This window comes from Alosa pseudoharengus, unplaced genomic scaffold (genome assembly GCF_046254945.1).
Source record: "Alosa pseudoharengus isolate Yale_2024_CS ecotype anadromous, Long Island Sound unplaced genomic scaffold, YU_APseudo_1.1 YU_APseudo_1.1_scf_5, whole genome shotgun sequence".
Lineage (NCBI taxonomy): Eukaryota > Metazoa > Chordata > Actinopteri > Clupeiformes > Clupeidae > Alosa > Alosa pseudoharengus.
In genome coordinates, this window is record NW_027468837.1 from 38,281,853 (window position 1) to 38,302,135 (window position 20,283).

General features: G+C 44.1%; 3 protein-coding genes across 4 annotated transcripts in view; 1 reads left to right on the top strand and 2 right to left on the bottom strand.

Annotated features, from left to right (window-relative positions):
- On the bottom strand, positions 1-5,357 carry slc2a9l1 (solute carrier family 2 member 9, like 1). The gene is made up of 12 exons (XM_076269252.1): positions 5,334-5,357; positions 4,056-4,151; positions 3,763-3,920; positions 3,523-3,647; positions 3,243-3,372; positions 2,961-3,109; positions 2,358-2,545; positions 1,991-2,101; positions 1,331-1,432; positions 959-1,034; positions 697-824; positions 1-186 (listed from the first exon to the last, which is right to left on the bottom strand). Exons 1-12 carry the CDS (start codon positions 5,355-5,357, stop codon positions 1-3), a joined length of 1,473 nt encoding a protein of 490 aa, XP_076125367.1.
- Positions 5,358-5,740: 383 nt separating this feature from the next.
- psmd6 (proteasome 26S subunit, non-ATPase 6) lies at positions 5,741-9,664 on the top strand. Its single transcript, XM_076269009.1, has 8 exons — positions 5,741-5,958; positions 6,613-6,818; positions 7,041-7,186; positions 7,284-7,503; positions 7,738-7,846; positions 8,996-9,164; positions 9,267-9,344; positions 9,446-9,664. The coding sequence occupies exons 1-8, from the start codon at positions 5,823-5,825 to the stop codon at positions 9,540-9,542; spliced, it is 1,161 nt and encodes a 386-aa protein (XP_076125124.1). The 5' UTR covers positions 5,741-5,822; the 3' UTR covers positions 9,543-9,664.
- Positions 9,665-13,077: 3,413 nt separating this feature from the next.
- The window catches only part of atxn7 (ataxin 7), a 31,149-nt gene continuing 23,943 nt past the window's right edge, over positions 13,078-20,283 (bottom strand). For both annotated transcript variants that reach the window (XM_076269007.1, XM_076269008.1), the window contains 8 exons: positions 20,222-20,283; positions 19,382-19,656; positions 18,918-19,000; positions 18,069-18,340; positions 17,447-17,645; positions 16,925-17,046; positions 14,880-16,005; positions 13,078-13,325 (listed from right to left, as the gene is read on the bottom strand). The exon at positions 20,222-20,283 is cut by the window's right edge and continues 197 nt beyond it. In XM_076269007.1, the coding sequence (XP_076125122.1) occupies positions 13,308-13,325; positions 14,880-16,005; positions 16,925-17,046; positions 17,447-17,645; positions 18,069-18,340; positions 18,918-19,000; positions 19,382-19,656; positions 20,222-20,283 (2,157 nt within the window). In that variant the 3' untranslated portion in view covers positions 13,078-13,307. The remainder of the gene's footprint in view (positions 13,326-14,879; positions 16,006-16,924; positions 17,047-17,446; positions 17,646-18,068; positions 18,341-18,917; positions 19,001-19,381; positions 19,657-20,221) is intronic.

Genomic DNA, 20,283 nt, shown 5'->3' on the forward strand with positions numbered 1-20,283 from the left:
CTAAAACTTTGTCGCCAAACACACATCCTCTTTCTTCGGAGACCCACACACTTTGATCCTCTTGAACTCCTCGGATATTTCCAGGAGGGTCTTGCCCTTGGTCTCGGGCAGGAGGAAAAACCCAAACAAAGCACCACCCAAACATGCTCCAGAGAACAGCAAAAAGCTGAAGGATTTCAGCTGGGCCTACGGAAGGAGAGAGAAGTGAGATGAGAGAATGCCAGAGAGAGAGAGAGAGACAGAGAGAGAGAGGTCTCCATGGGGGTGGTAATTACACAGTTTTCTCAACCCCCAGAAAACTCACCCAGCCAGCTGTAAAAATTGCAATCTTTTGCTGTCAAACTTTTTATGCATTTAAGCACTTTCAAAGTGACGGCATTTAATAAGTGCATGAGAGATATAGAGCCTTAAGCACAAGGATCTAGAGCCTATAAGAACTGATCTACAAATAACAGCTCATTAAGTAGTACAATCTGTAATTGTAAACGCAGAGTAGCTAATTAAACCTATTAAGCCTGGCTGCTTTTACATGATAGACCCACGTGCATAACAATGGTGCATTGTTCTTCAGAGATCTTAATGACTTTACCTTTCAGCCAGAGCAAAGGAATCTCAAAGAACTCTTCTTATTCTAAAAAAAATAATTTCATTTCTTTCAATAACAGTACGTTGCCTCCTCCACGTCATCTGACTTACTATGAGAAAGGGGAAGATGAAACCGAGCACGGTGAACCCTAGCCAGCGCAGCGTCCCCATAAACACGAAGGCTGCAGGCCGACACGACTGGATAAAGATCTCATGAGTAAGGGAGGGCAGAACTCCAGCTGGAAGAGAGGCAGTGAGAGAATATCTTACTTCAGCTGGCCGAAACACTCTCTACGTGAGCAGGCTGACACCATTCAGAGTATGCATAAGTGCCTGCATGTTGGGATGAAGCCTAATTGTTTGTCATACATACCAGGTCCTCCACAATAGAAGATAATAAAGAGGAAAAACAAGGCGACGGTGCAGAAAGAAATCCAGGAGGCAAAGTCCTTCGCCCAAGTAAGGAAGTGAGACAGAAGAGTACACATTATTTGAATACAACAATTGGATAATAACTGACAAAAGAATGACTCACTGTGTGCAAAAAGGATGTGGCAAAATGACAAAAGTTAAATATAATCCTGTTCTCTCAGAATCATCTCTATCGTTATCTGAGCACGTCAGATACTCTAGGCACCTTGGAGAAATTATTTTCACCGAGACCTTTGAAGTCTTCAGCAGAAGACAAGATTTCATAATTTGTGTATACAGAGGGAGGAAAGTAGTGAGGATGAAGGAGACTGACCTGCAGCAGAAGCGTGATCGTGATTGACGCCATGATCACAGACATGGCAGCGAATCCTCTCCATAGCAACACCCGTCTGCCCACGTGCTCGATGAGGAGCCCCTGTGGACACAGAGCAACACAAATAAAAACTGATAAATAAACAAGATGGATAGAGAAGTACACTCTAAAAAATAATGGGGCCAGTACCGGTTCTTCAGAGCGATGCCATAGAAGAACCTTTTTCAGTGCTTCAAAGAACCATCGAGGCAACAGTTCTTTAAAGAACCATTTAATGAATGGTTCTTCAAAGAACTTGTTTTAGTTCTATGAAGCACCTTTTCAAAAGGTTCTTCCAAGCTCCTATTCCCAAAAGGATCTTAAAAGAACCCTCAAACAAGGATCTTCAAAGAACCAGTTGATCTAGTTCTTCAAAGAACCACTATAGGTTCATTATATACACCTCTTTTATAAACGAGTTTCCAGCTGGCTCCTGGCCACGCCATCGGTCAGTGTCATTACTGCTGGTGCTGCGGAGAGGGTGGACGGCACCAGAGGAGCACGCAGGTGATTTATTATCCCGTTAAAAACACTCAGCTTTCCCCATTCACTTATGCTGAGCGCCAGACAACAGACTCCGTTATTTCAGGACAGACCTGTGTCGTGTCGGCTGCAACTCACGCATGAGATGGAGGTGAAGACCTCGGACATTCCAATGCCCAGAGTCACGTAGCGGATTTTGTCCTCTGAAATGCCAGCTTCCTGGAAGATGGTGTAGGAGAAGGCGCTGATCTAGAGGAGGAAGAAAGGTTTAGAATTCTGACTCAAACACACAGGACATTTTTAAAACGTTTATTAGAGCCAGATTTAGAGCCAAGATTGAGATTGAGTATTTTGGGCTCTCCTTGGTCATGAATAATGTAGGCCACTGTAAGCACAGATGTTTGTTTGCATTTGGTGCATGCACATGTGATGAATTCAGCAAGCATCATTGCAGGCTCCTCCCCCCAAAGCCTGTTAAAGGGTAAAAGAGGTGCTGTAGTCTTACGGCCGAGATGCCACAGAACTGGATGCAGCTGTGGACCACCAGCATGGTGATGAGCTGCCAACGGACGTTCTTATCTCGGAGCAGCTCCAGCAGGCTCTTGGAGCGTTCGCCCCCGATGGCCGCCTGCTCTGCCTTCATCTCCTCCATCTCCTTCTCATAGTCCCCAGGACCCCACAAACACTGCAGGGCTGAGAGTCCACCACCACACACAGCGAGAGAGAGAGAGAGAGGGGGGGGGGGGGGGGGGGGGGGGGTTGGAGAGAGTTAGGTTTAAGTTTGAAGGTGTGCTTATTAATAAGTTATTATATTCAAACTATTCTTTAAAATGTCCTGGATATTTTGATGTTTAGGTATAAAACACTGTGGGTGTTGCAGCTCCAAGCTATATGCTGTCAAACATGAGATTGGTCTTGTAGCAAGTGCTGAGGTGGTTAGAGTAAATCATCTGTATGAGACTTTAGTCATGCCAAAGGCAGTGTCATCCATGACTTGCAACTCCTTGAAAGTGTAACTTATTTTGGAAGGCCCTGGCACTGACCGCAAGGCCCCCCCCCCTCCTACCCCCCACCTTTCTCAGCTGATGTGATGTTCAAATCTTGTCACCTTTCTTGCATTTCTCTGCGTTGTTTTTCTCTATGAGCAAATACCGCGGTGCCTCAGGAAAGTACGGAAGAAAAAACAGCAGGATCAGGGTGAACGCTGTCGGGACACTGAGCAGGATGTTCCACCACTCCTCATGGCCTAGAACCTCCCTGACATGTTCACACAACAAACAAAACATTTTCAGTATGTCAAAAATGATCTGAGCTTTTATTTTATTAACTACATGCTTAGTACATTTGGATTTCAATCAATATTAGTCTTTGTGGAATACTTCTAGCTGACCTTAAGCCTGCAAACTGTCCTGCCAGTTTACCAATGGACGTGAAGGTTGCTGATGTAAGTGTGACCATTCCTCTTAGTCTCTTTGGGGAACTCTCCCCAAGGTAAATTACATGGACACTACCAAGTAAACCTGCAGTTAGCAATAAAGGGTAGACGTTATTCATTCAGTCGTTCAGCTAGATGTATTCAAGAAGCAATTTTAATTTCCAAAACACAATTGCTCAAATCTATAGATCATAATCACTTATATGGACTCTCAATATGTATAAAAACATCTTACCTGATGTAAACCCAAACATTAACCGTGAAATGAGAATCATTTCAAATGAGTTTGCATATTTGCTTGTTAGCATTATGGCTGAAGCCACAACACTGACCACATTAGTATAGATCATAGTTTTCTTCCTGAAAGGTGAACACACTGCATGTGAATAATCCCCACAAGAATAATTTTGAAAAAATAAAAATAAAAACATCAAATATGAATGTGATGATAAAAAATATCAGACTAGAATATTACCTTCCCAGCTTTCCAGTGATTACTCGGACTCCCACTGACCCAAAGAATCCACCTAAGGCATAGAGTGCCACCACAGCAGACCAGATAAATGTGACTGTGTCTGGCCCTGGGGGTCCATAACGCTCTGTCCAGCTACTGTTAATGAAGCGCTTCACAAACTAAAGAGACAGCAAACCAGGGCGACTGTGTGATGGAGAGTCGTACAATATGATCTCACAGGGAAGCATTAATACGGTGTTGAAGACTTTGAGGAAGAGTGACAAAAGTATTGTCAAAGGTATAGTCCACTTTACCGGTGACGGTGAGCTGAGGACAGTGATATGGAATCCATTCTGGAATGTTCCTCCCATTCCCAGCACAATAATGAAGAGCACAGCATTTCCCCGGATCTGCGTGAGGAACTGTGAGAGTCAGATGTTGCCTGCATCCAGATTTTACTAAATGATGGTCACACAACAGCCTACGATGCAGGAGCATTAGAATCCCTGGCAAATTCGTACAAGTTAAGCTCACACGCTGTAGAACCTAAGCACTAAACGAGCGCTTAATTGAGTGCTCTCAACTCAAATCTCTAGAAGTAAACTCAATATGACTCTTTTATTCACAATATCATGAAAAAGAATTAGGGTGCTGTCCAGATTATCAGATATGTTATGACTACCATGGGAACTATTGAGCTTGTTGTAACTGAACAAAAAAGTTAGTTCTTTTTGAGCAGGCAGAAGGCCTAAGCAGCTTCTGTGACCAATTTCTAGAACTATACAATTCAATAGTATTTACACTGTTTAAAGGAACCATATGTAAGATTGTGGCCAAAACTGGTACTGCAATCACTTTCAAATTACTGTAGAGCGGTGTATCCCCAACCCCCTCCTCCCTGACTCGAGGTTGCCAACCCGGATGCTGAAACACTACTGACTTCGTGATTAGTAGATAGGTGGAGGGTCGCGCATCAGGCCAAAACACAACACAACATGACAAAACACAACATCAACATCAGTTGAGGGCTGCAACTTCACTTTTTAAATGACAATATCCTGGCCGGACTACTGTTGTCAGTGATATAAGTATTTGAAATGAACATGATTTCTTAATGTCTAGTGACATATCAGGGCCATTTTATGATTAATTGAAATACATTTCTTACATATGGTTCCTTTAAAGTGAATTGTTACTTGTGCCTTAGGCTTAATCAGTGAATAAATAGGCCTACTGTAAATTCACGTCACCCACGTGCCATAATGCACATCACGTTCCAACGACAGTCATGTGTAGCATTCATTGACAAAAGCAAACTGCTGAGTCATGAACTTTGTGTCCAGAAATACTTTTTAGGTTACTCTGTTGATAGGCAATAGTCTCCCTTGAGGTCATTAAATTCCTTGAAATTAAATTGAATTTCAAATTCATTGTATTTCCTATACTGGTACCAATTTCTTGCACAGTTTGTTATACAATTGTAAATTAACTAATTTTCCTTTGCATATTAGCCTATCTATATAAAAAAGGCCTCAGTTGTTAAAATGGTTTAATCCAGACTATTTTCAAATAAGAAAATATAGCCAACTTACCAGATGTTTCAACAAACTGTCCATTTCTAGACAACGTCTTGTTCAGAGCGGTGCTCAATGCCAAGTGATATTTTTGCTCATGCAGTTAGGCATCTTAAAGAGATTAATTTTTTACATATTGAGAGAGAAAGTTCAGTGATTGGTGGACAGTAGGCTACTCTTTGACAGCATTGCAATGTCCTGGCAATCTCAAAGTGAGTGTGGTTTCCAAAATGTGTATCATTTTGTTTGGGTGAAATTATAATGTAGAGTAGAAAATGAAATTAATTATTAGGCCTATTTGCCTTTACGGTGCTGCATACCACCAGAAGAGGGCAGCAATCAGTTTTGTCAAGTGTTTTAGTTAAATATCACCTCTTTGTGCAATCGTTGAGTTCACTCTACAGGAAGTACAGGTTTTTGATTTCGCCGTTGTCATTGTAGCAAGAAGCTAGCTAGTTGAAGTACCAGTGTGTGTGTGATTGATAGCTCTGTGTAAAATACTCCAAAATGCCTCTGGAAAATTTGGAAGAAGAGGGTCTACCTAAGAACCCAGACCTGAGGATAGCACAGCTTAAGTTTTTACTGACACATCGAGAAGATGCAAAAGTAAAATCGGAGCTTATGGAGTCAATCAAAGAAAACAGTGAGTAACGTTAGCTAGTAACCCTTGTATAACGTTACCCAGTTTTTTCAGCTAACGTTAGCAATTAGGGTTGGTAGATTACTGTGCAGCGTTAAATTAACTCTGGCTGGTTGAAAACATATACAGATATCTGGGTATAAGTAATGTAATATAATTCTTTATACATTTTGATAAGTTATTTGTCTTTTTATCTGTGTCCCTTGATTGTTACCATGCTGTATATTGTAGGGTTAGCTAGTAAGCTAGGTAGAAGCTATCGGTAAATAGCTTGGTAGATTGTGCTAACATTCTTCGGCCAATTTGAGTCAGCAACTAACGTTATATGTTAGCTGAGGTGTGAGGGACGTTTGTGGACTAGCTTGCTTGCTCTCGGGTCAATAAGTTCAGACACGTTTAACGTTACTCTAACGTTAGTGAAATAAAGCAAAAAGTAATGGTCAACATTAGCTAAATTTTGTTCTATCATCTGGTCAGTGCTAAAGGCAATCTAACGTTAGCTCGCCATCTGATAAAGCTAACGTCAGTCATCCACTCCGTTTTGGGGAACGTGTAGTCTAAACCTTTATTTAGGGAGGCGTCTTTTTCGGTGTCTTCATTCCTGTGTATTCATGTGTGTTGGTACCATGCAAATTGTTACGATATTTATATTTTCAGATATGGCACCTTACTACGAGGTCCTTTGCAAAGACTTGAAATGGCAAGTCGATGGGGACCTTCTGAGCAGAATGAAGAAGGCAAATGAGGAGGAATTGAAACGGTTGGATGATGTTTTGGAAGACGCAGAGAAGAATCTCGGAGAGAGCGAGATTCGGGATGCTATGATGGCCAGAGCAGAATACTTGATACGAATTGGGAATAAGGTATCGTTTACGAAGGAAACTATAATTGCGCTATATAAACTGTATGGCTGTTGCGCCTGTATATTGCATTATTTCACCACGTTGTTTGTGTAACAGACCATTGCTGATGCTGAGTACTCAGTTGATCACAAGTACATGTTTACCAATGACTATAGTTATGTAGTCATTGATGTTCGTGATCAGTGTCAGTATGACTTATTTTGTGTGTGTTTGTTTGTTCAGGAGGAAGCCCTCACAGCCTTCAGAAAGACATATGACAAAACTGTAGCTCTGGGACACCGCTTAGACATAGTCTTCTACTTGCTCCGGATTGGTTTGTTTTACATGGACAATGACCTCATCACACGCAACACAGAGAAAGCTAAAAGGTAAAAGCATGCACCTGAGGTTTTGGTCTTGTAACCAGTGGATCCTTCACCTTTTGAAGTAATTAATGAGAATGACTATTGTTTTTTCTCTCTCAAGTCTCATTGAGGAAGGTGGTGACTGGGATCGGAGGAATCGCTTGAAGGTCTACCAGGGGCTGTACTGCGTGGCCATCCGTGACTTCAAGCAGGCAGCTGAGCTCTTCCTGGACACCGTGTCCACCTTTACCTCCTACGAGCTGATGGACTACAAGACCTTTGTCACATACACTGTGTATGTGTGCATGATCGCTTTAAAGCGTCCAGACCTTAGGGAAAAGGTATCTGTCAAAAGAGCACTCGAAAAGATATTCAATCTTGCATTCAGTAACTTATTGAATTTCCCCTGGGGATCAATAAAGTATCTATCTATCTATATATCTATCTTCAAAATATTAGTCGTAGAGATCATGGTTTTTGGTATTGTGTATTATGGTGGTTGAAAAATGATCTTCAGCTGTAATTGATGTGTATCTACTTGGTGGGTTGACTGCATAATATTTGCATCTCTTCAGGTGATCAAGGGGGCTGAGATTCTCGAGGTTCTGCACAGTCTCCCTGCCGTCCGTCAGTACCTGTTCTCCCTCTACGAGTGCCGCTACTCTGTGTTCTTCCAGTCTCTCGGTGAGTCCGCTGCATGGTGTCCAACAACCGATTTTCCTCCCCTTGGGCTAGTCCATCTGATTTGTACTGGCCCCTCATATAGTTCTCCTGATCCCCAAAAAGTCGCTTTTACATAACTTATTTATTACATTGTAATGTATCCCCTTTTTTCTGTTAGTAGCTTCACACTAGGGCTGCACGATTTGGGGAAAATATCTAATTGCACTTTTTTTGGCAGATATTGCGATTGTGATTTGATTTTTGAATGTCAATGAATTGACTCAATTGAGTTCAATATTTCAAATGTCTATTTAATTTGTGCCACCCCTGATTGGTGAGCACGCCCAGTGCACAAGACGCAGGGACGGACTGTGGAGCTCACTAATCAGAATTGTTGTGCCCTCACGCACTACGCACACCCACCAACCAGAAGTGCCATAGTTAATATATAAATGTATGTAAGTCAGAAATGTCACAAAAGTAACCGCACGATTATGTGTAGCTTTTGCAATAGGATAATTGCGTTGGTTCATATTGCGATTGCGATAATCGTGCAGCCCTATTTCACACACTTAGCTTCAACAAGTTAGCATCAGAGAAATGGCTCATGATGGGCACGAAAAAAAACGACCAAACGGGTCTGTAACCGGCCTACCAACTTGCCCATCATGCTCTTTCACTTGCCTCGGGCCATTGAACCGTGGACATCCGTCCATTACTACCTCCACCTGAGTCCAGACTGAATCATTCTATTTACTTACAACATATTCTGTGTCAATATTTAAGATTGAATATTTAATATAAAAGTTTGTAAGTGAGTAGAAGCAGTGTTGAAAGAGTGTGATCAACTCCTCAGTACTATATACAAAGCTGATTTCTTACATCATGTAATAACAATATATTATCATGTGTCATTGTCATAGAGGTAAATCAGTTGATCTCTATGACGTCCAGACTTCTGCCAGTCCAGGTGGTGTGCTTTTACGAGATTGGATGAGTCATGGTTACCATCCATAACTAATATGTGAGGAGGTCAGGGCGTATGTCTCAAATTGGAGCAGTATCAACTAAAACTACATATCCTAACAAACGCTTTTGTCCAAAGTTACTCAGTTATCTTCCCCCTACCCCATTCATCAGTATGTCTTCCTCTGTGTCGTCTGCACACAGCTCGAGTTGAGCAGGAGATGAAGAAGGACTGGCTGTTTGCGCCGCACTACCGCTACTATGTCCGGGAGATGCGCATCCTGGCCTACAGCCAGCTGCTGGAGTCGTACCGCTCCCTGACCCTGGGCTACATGGCCGAGGCCTTTGGCGTCAGCACCGAGTTCATAGACCAGTGAGTCCCCGCCGCTGCCCCCACACACACACGTCACCACCAGGGTGGTCCAGAGGCAGAGCACACTTCATCTGTCCCGTTTTCCTTCTCGTTTCTCCACAGGGAACTGTCCAGGTTCATCGCAGCTGGTCGACTACACTGCAAAATCGACAAGGTCAACGAGATTGTTGAGACCAACAGGTAAAAGACAAACAAGAGTGAAAAACTGAAAGTAATTTGGTGTTATTCGGAAGTATGCCTAGTAGGTTCTCTTACATCTCTCTCAACCTCTCATTTCGCAGGCCTGACAGCAAGAACTGGCAGTACCAAGAGACTATTAAGAAGGGAGACCTACTGCTGAACAGAGTCCAGAAATTGTCCAGAGTTATCAACATGTAAGATGGTGCGAAGTCTTCAGTATGCGAGCGACCTTGATGGTTGTACTTAATACTTAATGCCTAATTAGTAAGAATAAGTTACTCTCTTTTTTGTGTATATAATAAAAAAAAAACCTTTTCAGACACTTTTTCCAAAATGTCTTAATGTCAAGTTGTACAATTCTGCCATGCAACTCGGTAAAGCCCAAATATTCAATAAGTACATGAAACATTGTGTTTGTATAAATAACTGTATAAATTATTTTTTATTTACAGAAACCTGTTACAAAACAAATAGACTATACAATCTTTACTTTAAATAGTAAGTCTAACCTACTATGTTTGTTCATGAATTACATAGCAGCCAACACACAAAAGTCCAGCTGATCAAATGATTTTGATTATGTATACAAAAAAAAGAAATCAAATATACACACTTTTACATGAGTTTCTATGTGGAACCATAACCCCATAAGCAAGCTGTGTCCGGCCTCATTCACATTCCAAGTCTACGGTGCTGAGTCAAACATCATCCTCACAAAGTTTCAAATACACAGAAACATTGTCAGTTGAGTTGGAATTGGAAGATAAACAAAAACATTAAAAAAATGGTTAAGACCAAATAATCAGACTTAAAACCTTGAAATTTGGGGTTTCTGTGAAAATATAATATTCCTCTCACCTGAAAACCCTGGATAGAAAAAAAAAAGGTTTCACATGTAGGACTGGTAGGCAGGTTCATCAAGCAAGCTCCTAAACCATTTCATAACATTCAAGTAATGTAAAGAAAAAGAAATACTGAACAATACTTTCTGCCCTCGAAACAGTCAAAAGGAAACTAATTCAGGCACTTTCTTTTTCTTCATTATTTAAAAAAAACAAAGCGGCAATTTAATTTCAATTAAAAGCAGTGTTTTCGGATTAAGGTTTGGCAACGATTGATGCAAAGTGTGCAAGTTCATCTACCTTGCTGTTGAATTGCTTCCATCCTTAAGCCTCTGTTGAGCGTGTTGCCATACACAAAGATAATGATGCTATGATTCATGACATCTTTGACACACAGGTGGGGTGGGGGGGATGACAAGGACACAGGTAGCCTCACACACAGTATCACAGGCCATCTTATATTCACATTCTAACTTCGTCTTGATTGATTTGGAGGCAATAATCTGACAAGTGAAAACTTGAGACCTTTGAAAATATAACGATGCATCAAGTGATTGAGACTCCCGCTACAGTGGTAAAACTCATCTTAAAAGATCCCAGTATGTGTGACTTATGCTCTGGTTGCTAGTTAAGAGGCATATTGCATTATTGGCTTGGCAGTGAACCACTTCAAATAATCTTAAAAGTTATCCTTTTTTACTAAATAAATAATAATGATCTCAATTGTACCAAAAAATTGTAAGAAAATGCCTGTGCAAAAATACATCTCAATATGTACAATTCTTTTTTTTTTTTTTAACAAAATATGTATTCTGAAATAGGGATACTTCAATACTTTTTTTTTTTTTACTTATGTACGAAAGAAGCCAAAGAAAGATAGAAAACGCTCGGCTTCTTCTGCTAGGTCTGGTGATTTGACATCACTGGAGTTAACATGGACAGGAGTCGCAGCGAGACGCTGTGTCTAACACACAATACATGAGCTTGATGTATGCAAAACAAACCAACAAAACCAAACCTCAACTTGGAAATTCTAATGTCCCAAAAAAACGTGAACTATTGCCATCACATTACTCCATGGGGAGGACCTGGTGCTGTTTGTTCCTACATTTCTAGACTCAACTTGCTCCAAGTGAAAACATTGGATGATTAAATGGAGCAGCTTATGTTGCAAGTGCCAAATGTTACAATACTGGAGATAAGACTGCTGGGAGAAGTTGCATTTCAGACATGATGAAGGTGCCAGATATGCCGTCATCTTTGGGAAGGTTATGGCGGTAAGTTTGAGAGCACATTAGAGTGTTGTGGACAGAAACACAAAGCCACACCTGTGTCCCAAACAAGGTGTCCATGAGTAAGTACACAAGAACGAGTGAGTATGCAAAGACCAAGCAACACTTAGGGTCCTTAAGGAGTCATCTTGACCTTTGCCCTCTGTCTTTTATACAAATTGGAACTAGTCAGAACCGTATTGTATTACTGGGACATCAGTGTTCTTTGCAGTCTCAGCTGGTAGATGGAAGTATGATTACTTAGGACCTTTTTGTTTAAGGGACCGACAAGGTGAGTCTTTCAGCATTTTACAGTGAAAGGCTGTAAACACTGATCATACATGACCTACACATGCAACAGACATTGAAATTATGCTGCTACCAAGTCATGGGAGACAACAATGATAAAATGCTTAACAAAACGTTAAAAAGACTTAACAAAACCACAAAATCAACATTCTCCAGTTGAACTCAAAGAAATCACGTTAGTAAGGATTAATGTTAGTACTTTCACTAAGCAAGACGGCTGGTCGTAAGCCATTGCTTTATTCGCTCAGAAGTCTGCAGTTCAAGCTTCGGACATGAGACATAACCTAGTGTTGAATCTACAGAATTCTAATCATGTGTTTTTATGATGTTGGTAGTAGTGACTGTGGTTTGGTTAACTGTACTTGTGATTCTTTTCCCCAAAATATGTGCTTTCTGAGTACAGCAGGTTCACTGGGCTAATACTTTTTGAAAATTACTTTTGATATTCTTTTTTAAATATTGGGTTCATCAAGGTAAAAAAAAAAAAACTTTTTCCTTGCAACTGCCACCTGCTTACCTGTATTCTGTACCCTCAAAAACGGAAATACACCATTTTATCAGATAACTTAAGACCCGTTTCACAGTCTGTTTACCAAAGGTGATTTGGTACTTTGATTGTGATGTGTAGTAAGTGACTCTGCAGACAGTGGCATGCATGGTAATTCTGTAACTTGTTTTTTTTTTTATCCTGAAATATATATATTTTGTGAATGCAACAGTTTTAAGGAAACATTAAGACTAAATGTTTGCATACGTCTTCAGTGTAGGTAATTTAGGAATTGGTTTGCAACATCTCATCACACCTCCAACTAAACTGTATTTGTCCATTGTTTTCATTTTCAGTAAAAAATAAAAACGCATCACTACAGCGGTTGACTGTGTTTTAGTGTTGGAACTTCCGATGGCTCAAACACATTACTCTAAAACATCTGTTGTGGATTTTCAGACCTTTCTTCCAGTAGTCCAGCAGAATCTAACCTGACGTAACCCAGGCGTTCACATAAACATTGACATACGCACACACGGACACATTCACACATGCCAACACGCACAAATGGAAGAGACAGGTGGTGGGGGAAAAGTAATCGCTTTGCTGTGCTGGCTCTCCAGTTGCTCCCCGTACTGCGAGGTTGCGGTGACGGCCTAGAGTGCGTGGTACCAGCCCTTTTCCCATGCCACTGTCCCTAAGCACCAGGCCAGTCAGGGGCACTTCCCCATTCTCCTCCTTCCTCCTCCTCCAGCGCCACCAGAGCAGCTCACTTTTGCCCCCTAGTGGTGAGGCATGCTGGAATCCCTGCCACCCCCCCCCCCCCCTCCCTGCCCACCTTCTCCCCCACAATCACGCTCCACATGGCCCCCACAGTCTTTGCAGAGCAAAACCCACATGGCTTTAAGAGGACCTTTACCCATGATGTCACCGGACCATCCAAGAAGTTGTTCAACCCCTGAGGATCATGGGAAGCCGAGAGTAGCGCATCAGAAAGGCCTCGTCCTCTAGTTCCGTCTCGCCGTCAGACACAGTCCAGCCCTGGTCACCAATGTCAGGGACGTGCCTTTGGCTGTGAGAAGAGTATAGGGAAGGATCAGTCACTGTACCAGTTAACATTAACAAGGAGCTCCCACTTACACCCTATAGTCAGCAAGAACAGCATAATCCCTTAGGGCTACTCGATTATGGCAAAAATCATAATCACGATTATTTTAGTCAAAATTGTAATCATGATTATCGATTAACGATAATTCATTGGGATGGGGGAGGGGTACATTAGCCTTATCTTATTTCCATAACCCCAGAAAAATATCACTAATAAGTGAAGTTAAATAACTTGTATAACATAAAGTCTTAAATTCTACTTATTCATAAGAGAACATACTGCAGATGCATTACACTGTGATTAGGCCTACAGACTGTGGTGTGTGGCATATTCAGGCATTTTGGATTAAATCCAATGACATGTTCGCTGATGATCTGATAAAAAAGCCCTTTTCTTTAGAATTCTACTTGTGTCATGTGTAGGCTTGCCTACATCTCTGCTTGTGTCTGCAGTCGGCTCTTCATAGCAGCATATTCACAGCTTTTCTCTTTCTCCTCTCCTACGTCTTTTTATTAGTTATCTTCTCTTGGCTCTCTGCTTCAGCTGCCAGCACCGGTTAAAACGACTAGTTGATTGGTTGATAGCTAATATACAAGTTAGTCACGCTGGTCAGTGTGTTTTGTGTGGGGTTTGGTTTTTGGAAAATATGTCTCATGGGACTGAAGGAGCAAACAATCAATGTTAATGATCTAAAGGTAGCGTTTGCGTTTGCATAATGTTATACTCCCTGGGGATCAATAAAGTATCTATCTATCTATCTATCTATCCTCACATTTGCCTAATGTTATCCTCACGTTTGCCTAATGTTATACTCGTGCACTAGTAGAAGCTAATAGACAAGCTGTAACATGCTGATTTAAAGACACAGGCGTGTGCTAACGTTAGATTAGCCATCTTGCCACAAGTAGTTTGGTCGCCTCAATTAACAATTTCGTTGTGGTTCATGATGCTACCGACTGCACGAGCAAACACACACACACACACACACACACACACACACACACACACACACACACACACACACACACACACACACACACACACACACACACACACACACACACACACACACACACACACACACACACACACACACACACACACACACACAACCCAAAACTGCTTGAGTGGTCAGTGCACGGAGGGGAGGGGCGTGTCGAGTGTGTGGCTTAAAGAAGCAGCGTGAATCAGTGCGCTATGAGAGTTGAAATTGTATGTATTTCCAAAAACACTATTTTTTAACAGAATGTGGCAAGTGGCAAGGCAATGTGTTTTTTTTCTCAATTATGCTATTTATTTATATAATTATACTATTTTTCGTTTGGAGCCAAAATTGAAATTCAATTGCACCGTCCTAATGTCCCTGATCGGTTTTGAATTTGACATTTTCAACTACTGGTAAGGTCACGTACAGGTAGAAACTACAGATCACATACAGGTAGAAACTACAGATCATGTAAAGATAAAAGCTATCTATTTGGCTACATATTTGGACGACTCACTGGTGTTGCAACATACCTGATGTATGAGGGAGTTGTTGGAGAGGCCAGGTGTGCTGGGTATGGTACGTGCGTGCTTGCTGTGGATGTTGTTGACCGATGGAGACTTGGTCACCTTGGGCCTTCCCGGGCCCTGGCCTCCAGTTAGCCCTCCTGAGCTGCTGTTGATGGAGCCAGTGGCTGGAGAGCCCTTGCGTTTCTTACCCTCCAGGCGGGCGTCGGGGTGGCCGAAAGCGCCATGCTGCTGCTGCCCCCCGCCGCCACCATCGCCGCCCTGGTGGACGAAAGGCCCGAGCGAGAGTGTGGAGTCGCTGCTGTTCATCACCACGCTCATGCGCTTGATGGACTCGGCTGGGCTAGCGGAGGGCGGCCCGCGGGCCGACGGCTCGTGCCTCAGACTCAGCCCGCTAGTCCGGCCCGGAGTGCAGTTCAGCCCTACAGTGTAGACACCGGTGTGTGAGGAGGACGAGGAGGTGGTCGTGGAGGAAGGGTTGGAGGAGGCAGGCGAGGCGTGAAACGAGCTCCCCGACGAGCCCACCACGCAGTTCCTCTTGAAGGGCGACGACGAAGAGGAGGAGGAGGAGGAAGGGCTGGCCTCGGTGGTGTAGGACATAAGCAGGGAGCTGTTCTTCCGCTTCTTCCCCAGACTGATGCTGCCGCCACTGCTGCTGTTGGTGGAAGAGGCGGTGTTGGTGTTGGTGGAGTGGGCCAGGCTGGCAGACGGCGACTCCTTGGGCCTGAAGGAGGACTTGCTGCTGCCGCTGGTCCGAGGCTGCTTGAGCGACCGGCCCGAGACCGGCGACGGGTGATGGGGCGAAGGCATCTGGGGCGACGAAGACACTTGTCGGGACTGCGTGCCGTAGGCGGGGTGCTCGGCCGAGCCCTGGGCGCCGGCCGTGGCGGTGCGGGCGTTTAAGGTCGTCCCGTAGGAGAGGGCAGGCTTGCCACTGCTGCTGCCACTGTCGTGCGACTGCCCGTAGGCCGGGGGAGGCGGGGCCGGAGGGGCGGGGGAGGGGCTACGGAAGCCCGAATGAGACGGGGAGACACTGCGGGGGGCAGCGGACACTGACGACGAGGAGGAGGAGGAGGAGGAGTTTGTGCTTGTCCTGTGGGCCGACGAGTTCTCCAGCGCTAGCGGAATTTTCCTGGAAGAGAATCAAAGAGTTATTAGTATACTATTCGTTTCTCATGACTATGGGGCGAAGAGAATCAAATAGTTATTAGTATACTATTCGTTCTCATGACTATGGGGCGAAGAGAATCAAATAGTTATTAGTATACTATTCGTTCTCATGACTATGGGGCGAATTCTCCCATGGGGGGGGAAGCCGAAAAAAAAACTATACAACTCTTGCGCGCATTCTGCCACTGATTGAAGCATCTTTTCAGCTACATGCTCCCGAGGGCTGTATTAAGGTCGAGTGCCACTACAAGGTGAAACAGCATATTGTTCGATGTCAGCAGTAGGCCTAGTTCTAAGTACATGTAGGTTACACAGAACGTTACAAATCATCACAGTATCAAATTTGGTGCTTAATATGCTGATACGGCTTTATGTTTTCCCCCCATTACAGTGTCACTGTTAAATAGGGAAAACTCTGTTATAATCACTCCCTTTGGATATTGGAGCTTACCGACTGTACATCTTCAGTTTTAACTTGATGTGAAGTCATAATCCCATAGCCTACTTCGTTTGAATAGGTCCATTTCTTTCCAACTTGACCGAAGCCCTGCATACATTTGCAGACACTTGCACTATTGTCGATCAGCACCGTTTATATTCTCCGGTCTCTGATTAGTTTGTAATGGTGGCTGGTATTGTTTCTGCCAGTCTCTCTACTGTATTGGAAACTGCAGGTGCAGGTGTCAGTCTACAGCTTGGTTAACAAATTGATATTATAAGAAGCAGCTGCCATTGAAACTTTCTTTCTTAACAGTGAGTTTTTAAATTATGGATCTACACACCTCAAGCATGTCTCGACTCTATAAACAAACCTTGGGGGGGGGGGGGGGTTCAAAACATGCAAAACACGTGTGCATGAGTGTGAAAACCTGTCGACTCACTTCCACATCTGAGAGTTGACGTGCTTGTCCATCATCACATTGAAAGCACAGCGCACTCGGTCCCAGCGTCGGTCAAACGAGTGACAGCTCCTCCCGTAGAGGCGGCTCCCAAAGGTGCAATACTACGGGGAGAAGAACACAGTGGAAGGCTACATCACGCCCCATTCGCCGCCTTAGCAACAACCACAAGTACTCGAGCAGCCAGAGAGAGAGAGAGGGCCGTTTCTTTACGCCGTGATCACTCTCTCAGCAGGGATCGCCAGTGTGTTGCCACTGATGTTGGCTGTATCGGAGCAGCTCAGAAACCCTCTTCTTAAGCAGTTACCACAGGGAGCCGCTCACTAAACTGTTATAAACGCACCGCTCAGCATAAAGCCTAGAATGCATAATAACTCACATAAATCACTGTCGTTTGGGGTTCAACTAGCAACGCGCTTTTAAATTGCGGGTTTCTGGATCAGCAGTTGGACTGGGGTGGGTGCTGACCAGATGGCCAGGCTCGGGGGCCATGGGGGTACTTACAGCTGCCGGCCGCGGGTGGTAACCTGAATAGTGGCAGTCCAGCTTATCCTGGGCGTCCTCGCGCTCCTCTGCCTCGCCCTCGTCGCTGGACAGGCACGTCTGGCCGTCGATGGCGGCCGCCGGGTGGTGGGGCGGTTCGTGGACCGAGCCGAGGTCCCCCTGGACCGAGCCCCCACTGTGAGAGCTACTGCTGTTCAGTCTGGCAGGAACAACAACAACAAAACCACATCATATGCAAGGGTTGCTATGACAATCACAACCTTCAGGGTAAAAGTAACTGTCTATCATGACACTCTTAATCCCATTCGACTACTGCCAGCTGTCTTTATTGCGTCATTATTTAATAAGCCAGGCCAGCTTTGTCATACTTACACATATTTACACGTATTTACAAACAAACAGCAGAGAACTCCTAAAGCCCTGGAATGTTTCAACAGCAACCTAGTTTTTTTGCCGTCTCACATTTGAGTGAGAAGAATCCTTACTAATGAGAACACAAAACACCTGAAGGCTGCTGTAGCCGCTCACTGTCCGATGCCCGGCAGTGGAGGTGTTCTACTGGTAGGAGGGAGGCACGGACAGGGGGCATCAGGGAGAAGAGGGCAAGGGCCAGGCGACTCACCGTGGAAGACCAGGATTGTGAGGTTTGGGTTTGCTGAGGAGCGAAGGCTTGGTGGCATCGGCGGTGCCGTTGCCATGGGAGACCTGGTGGGGGTCTTGTAAAAGGCGGGAGGAGGGGGGAGGATGAGGGTCCCTGAGAGGGGGGGTTTGCGGGGGGAGGTCGGACCTGTGCTGGAGCTCCTTCTCTCGGGCCTTGCTCTTGTGCTCGGCCAGCAGCGTGTCGAAGCGCTTCCCCCGGCCCGGCACGGCCCTCCTCTGGCTTAAGGAATGTGTCTGCAGAGAAATGGACGCACACACACACACACACACACACACACACACACACACACACAGACACACAGACACACAGACACACCGAGAGAGAGGGGCGTGGTTATGGTAAAAGCAGACAAGAGGAGGTAAACATGGAAGCTTATTTTTAGGGTGAGTCCTACAGTTAGGATTCAAATGTTAGCGCTTCCACCATCATAGACTGGATATTTACTCCAGATTATACACTGGATTTTTAGCTGATAAAATGTGGAAAGATGTCTTCTGAGGTGTTGAGAATGACCACAGTTGACTGTGCCGGCACTGGCTAGGTTCTGGTGCATGGTGAGGTTAAAGGACAGGTACCTTGCATGTTAAGGATCTTGTGCATGGTGAGGTTAAAGGACAGGTACCTTGCATGTAAAGGTTCTGGTGCATGGTGAGGTTAAAGGACAGGTACCTTGCATGTTAAGGATCTTGTGCATGGTGAGGTTAAAGGATAGGTACCTTGCATGTTAAGGATCTTTTGCATGGTGAGGTTAAAGGACAGGTACCTTGAATGTAAAGGTTCTGGTACATGGTGAGGTTAAAGGACAGGTACCTTGCATGTTAAGGATCTTGTGCATGGCTTCCTGGCAGGCAGGTCCACGACCCCACAGTGGATGTCTGGGTTGAACTCGCGCTCTGCAGTGGACGAGCATCACAGCAGCAAAGAGGTAAGAGATAATCTCCAACAAGAGTATTACGTTTGCATATCAAGACATCACACCATTAATACCACATGGTTGTGTTTTCCTCTAAAATCTTTTGTTGTGCTGTACCCAACACTTGTCAACTGAAATCACTATTTACTGTAGTCATCGTTGCTGCAGTCCAGAGCACTGACCTTTTGACTAGATCTATTTGTAAGGTGTAAGGTCACCAGTTTTGTCGCCATGGTGTTATGGACAAGAACTGACACTCATGGTCCACGGGTTACTGACCAAATCAGACGCTAAATTTAGAAACACTACATGGTCAACACCAACACTCGTCTTACTACCGGCAGCAAGACAAGACCCTCACCTTGTAGGGGCCTCTTGTACTGCGGTCGCTTGCTACTGGCACTGTTGTTGTCCTGCTTCTTGTCCGGCAAGGAGAGGTGTCCCTTCCCGTTGGGGATCTGCCCGGGAGCGAGCATGGGAGGCTTTGGTATGGACGGGCAGCTAAGGCCTGGCTTCATGGGGGAGCTCACAGTGGTGGAGGAGGAGGCGGGTGCGTGGCCCATCTTGTTGGCAGAGGGCTCCACCTTCACCTTCCAGGAGTCCACCTTGTCCACTTTGCCAGTGGCAGGGGTCAGGCTGCCAAGGAGACCAGATAAACATCACAAATCCAACCCAAAAAAGGAAGACAAAACACAAAGAACACAAAAACAAAGAAACTTTGTGGCAATGAAACAATTGATCTAATCCATTGCTCCCCCCATTGTCATTCAATCTAAATTGACCTAGATTTCACCAAGTTAAATTTAAGATTTTTCAAGACACCTTTATGCTGGCAAAGATATGATCCCAGAACTAGTCGGAGTAGTTAGGACTGCGATACATTCTTTACGGGCTGCAAAGCTTGGATCAATTATCAGTTCCTTGTTGATCTCGTTTGGAGTTTTATTACTTCATGATTTATCTGTACTATTAAGACAGAATACAGAATTACTACATATTATGCCTCCTAAAAAAAGTCATTCTGAAACTTGACAGTCGTATCTAATGGACCAAAAGAAGCATTAAAAGTGTGTTAATATTGAGAGGCATTTAAGACCTAATGCATAGTTTATATATGTAATGTACAAGACTTGTTAAGCCCCAGTGGATACCAAAAGGTCGAGGAATCCCCACCTCATAAGTCAGGATTCGCCATACTCACATTTTGTCTTGCACCTTGGGGAAGAATGGGGGTCTCCCGTGACCGGAAAACTCTTTGGCTGA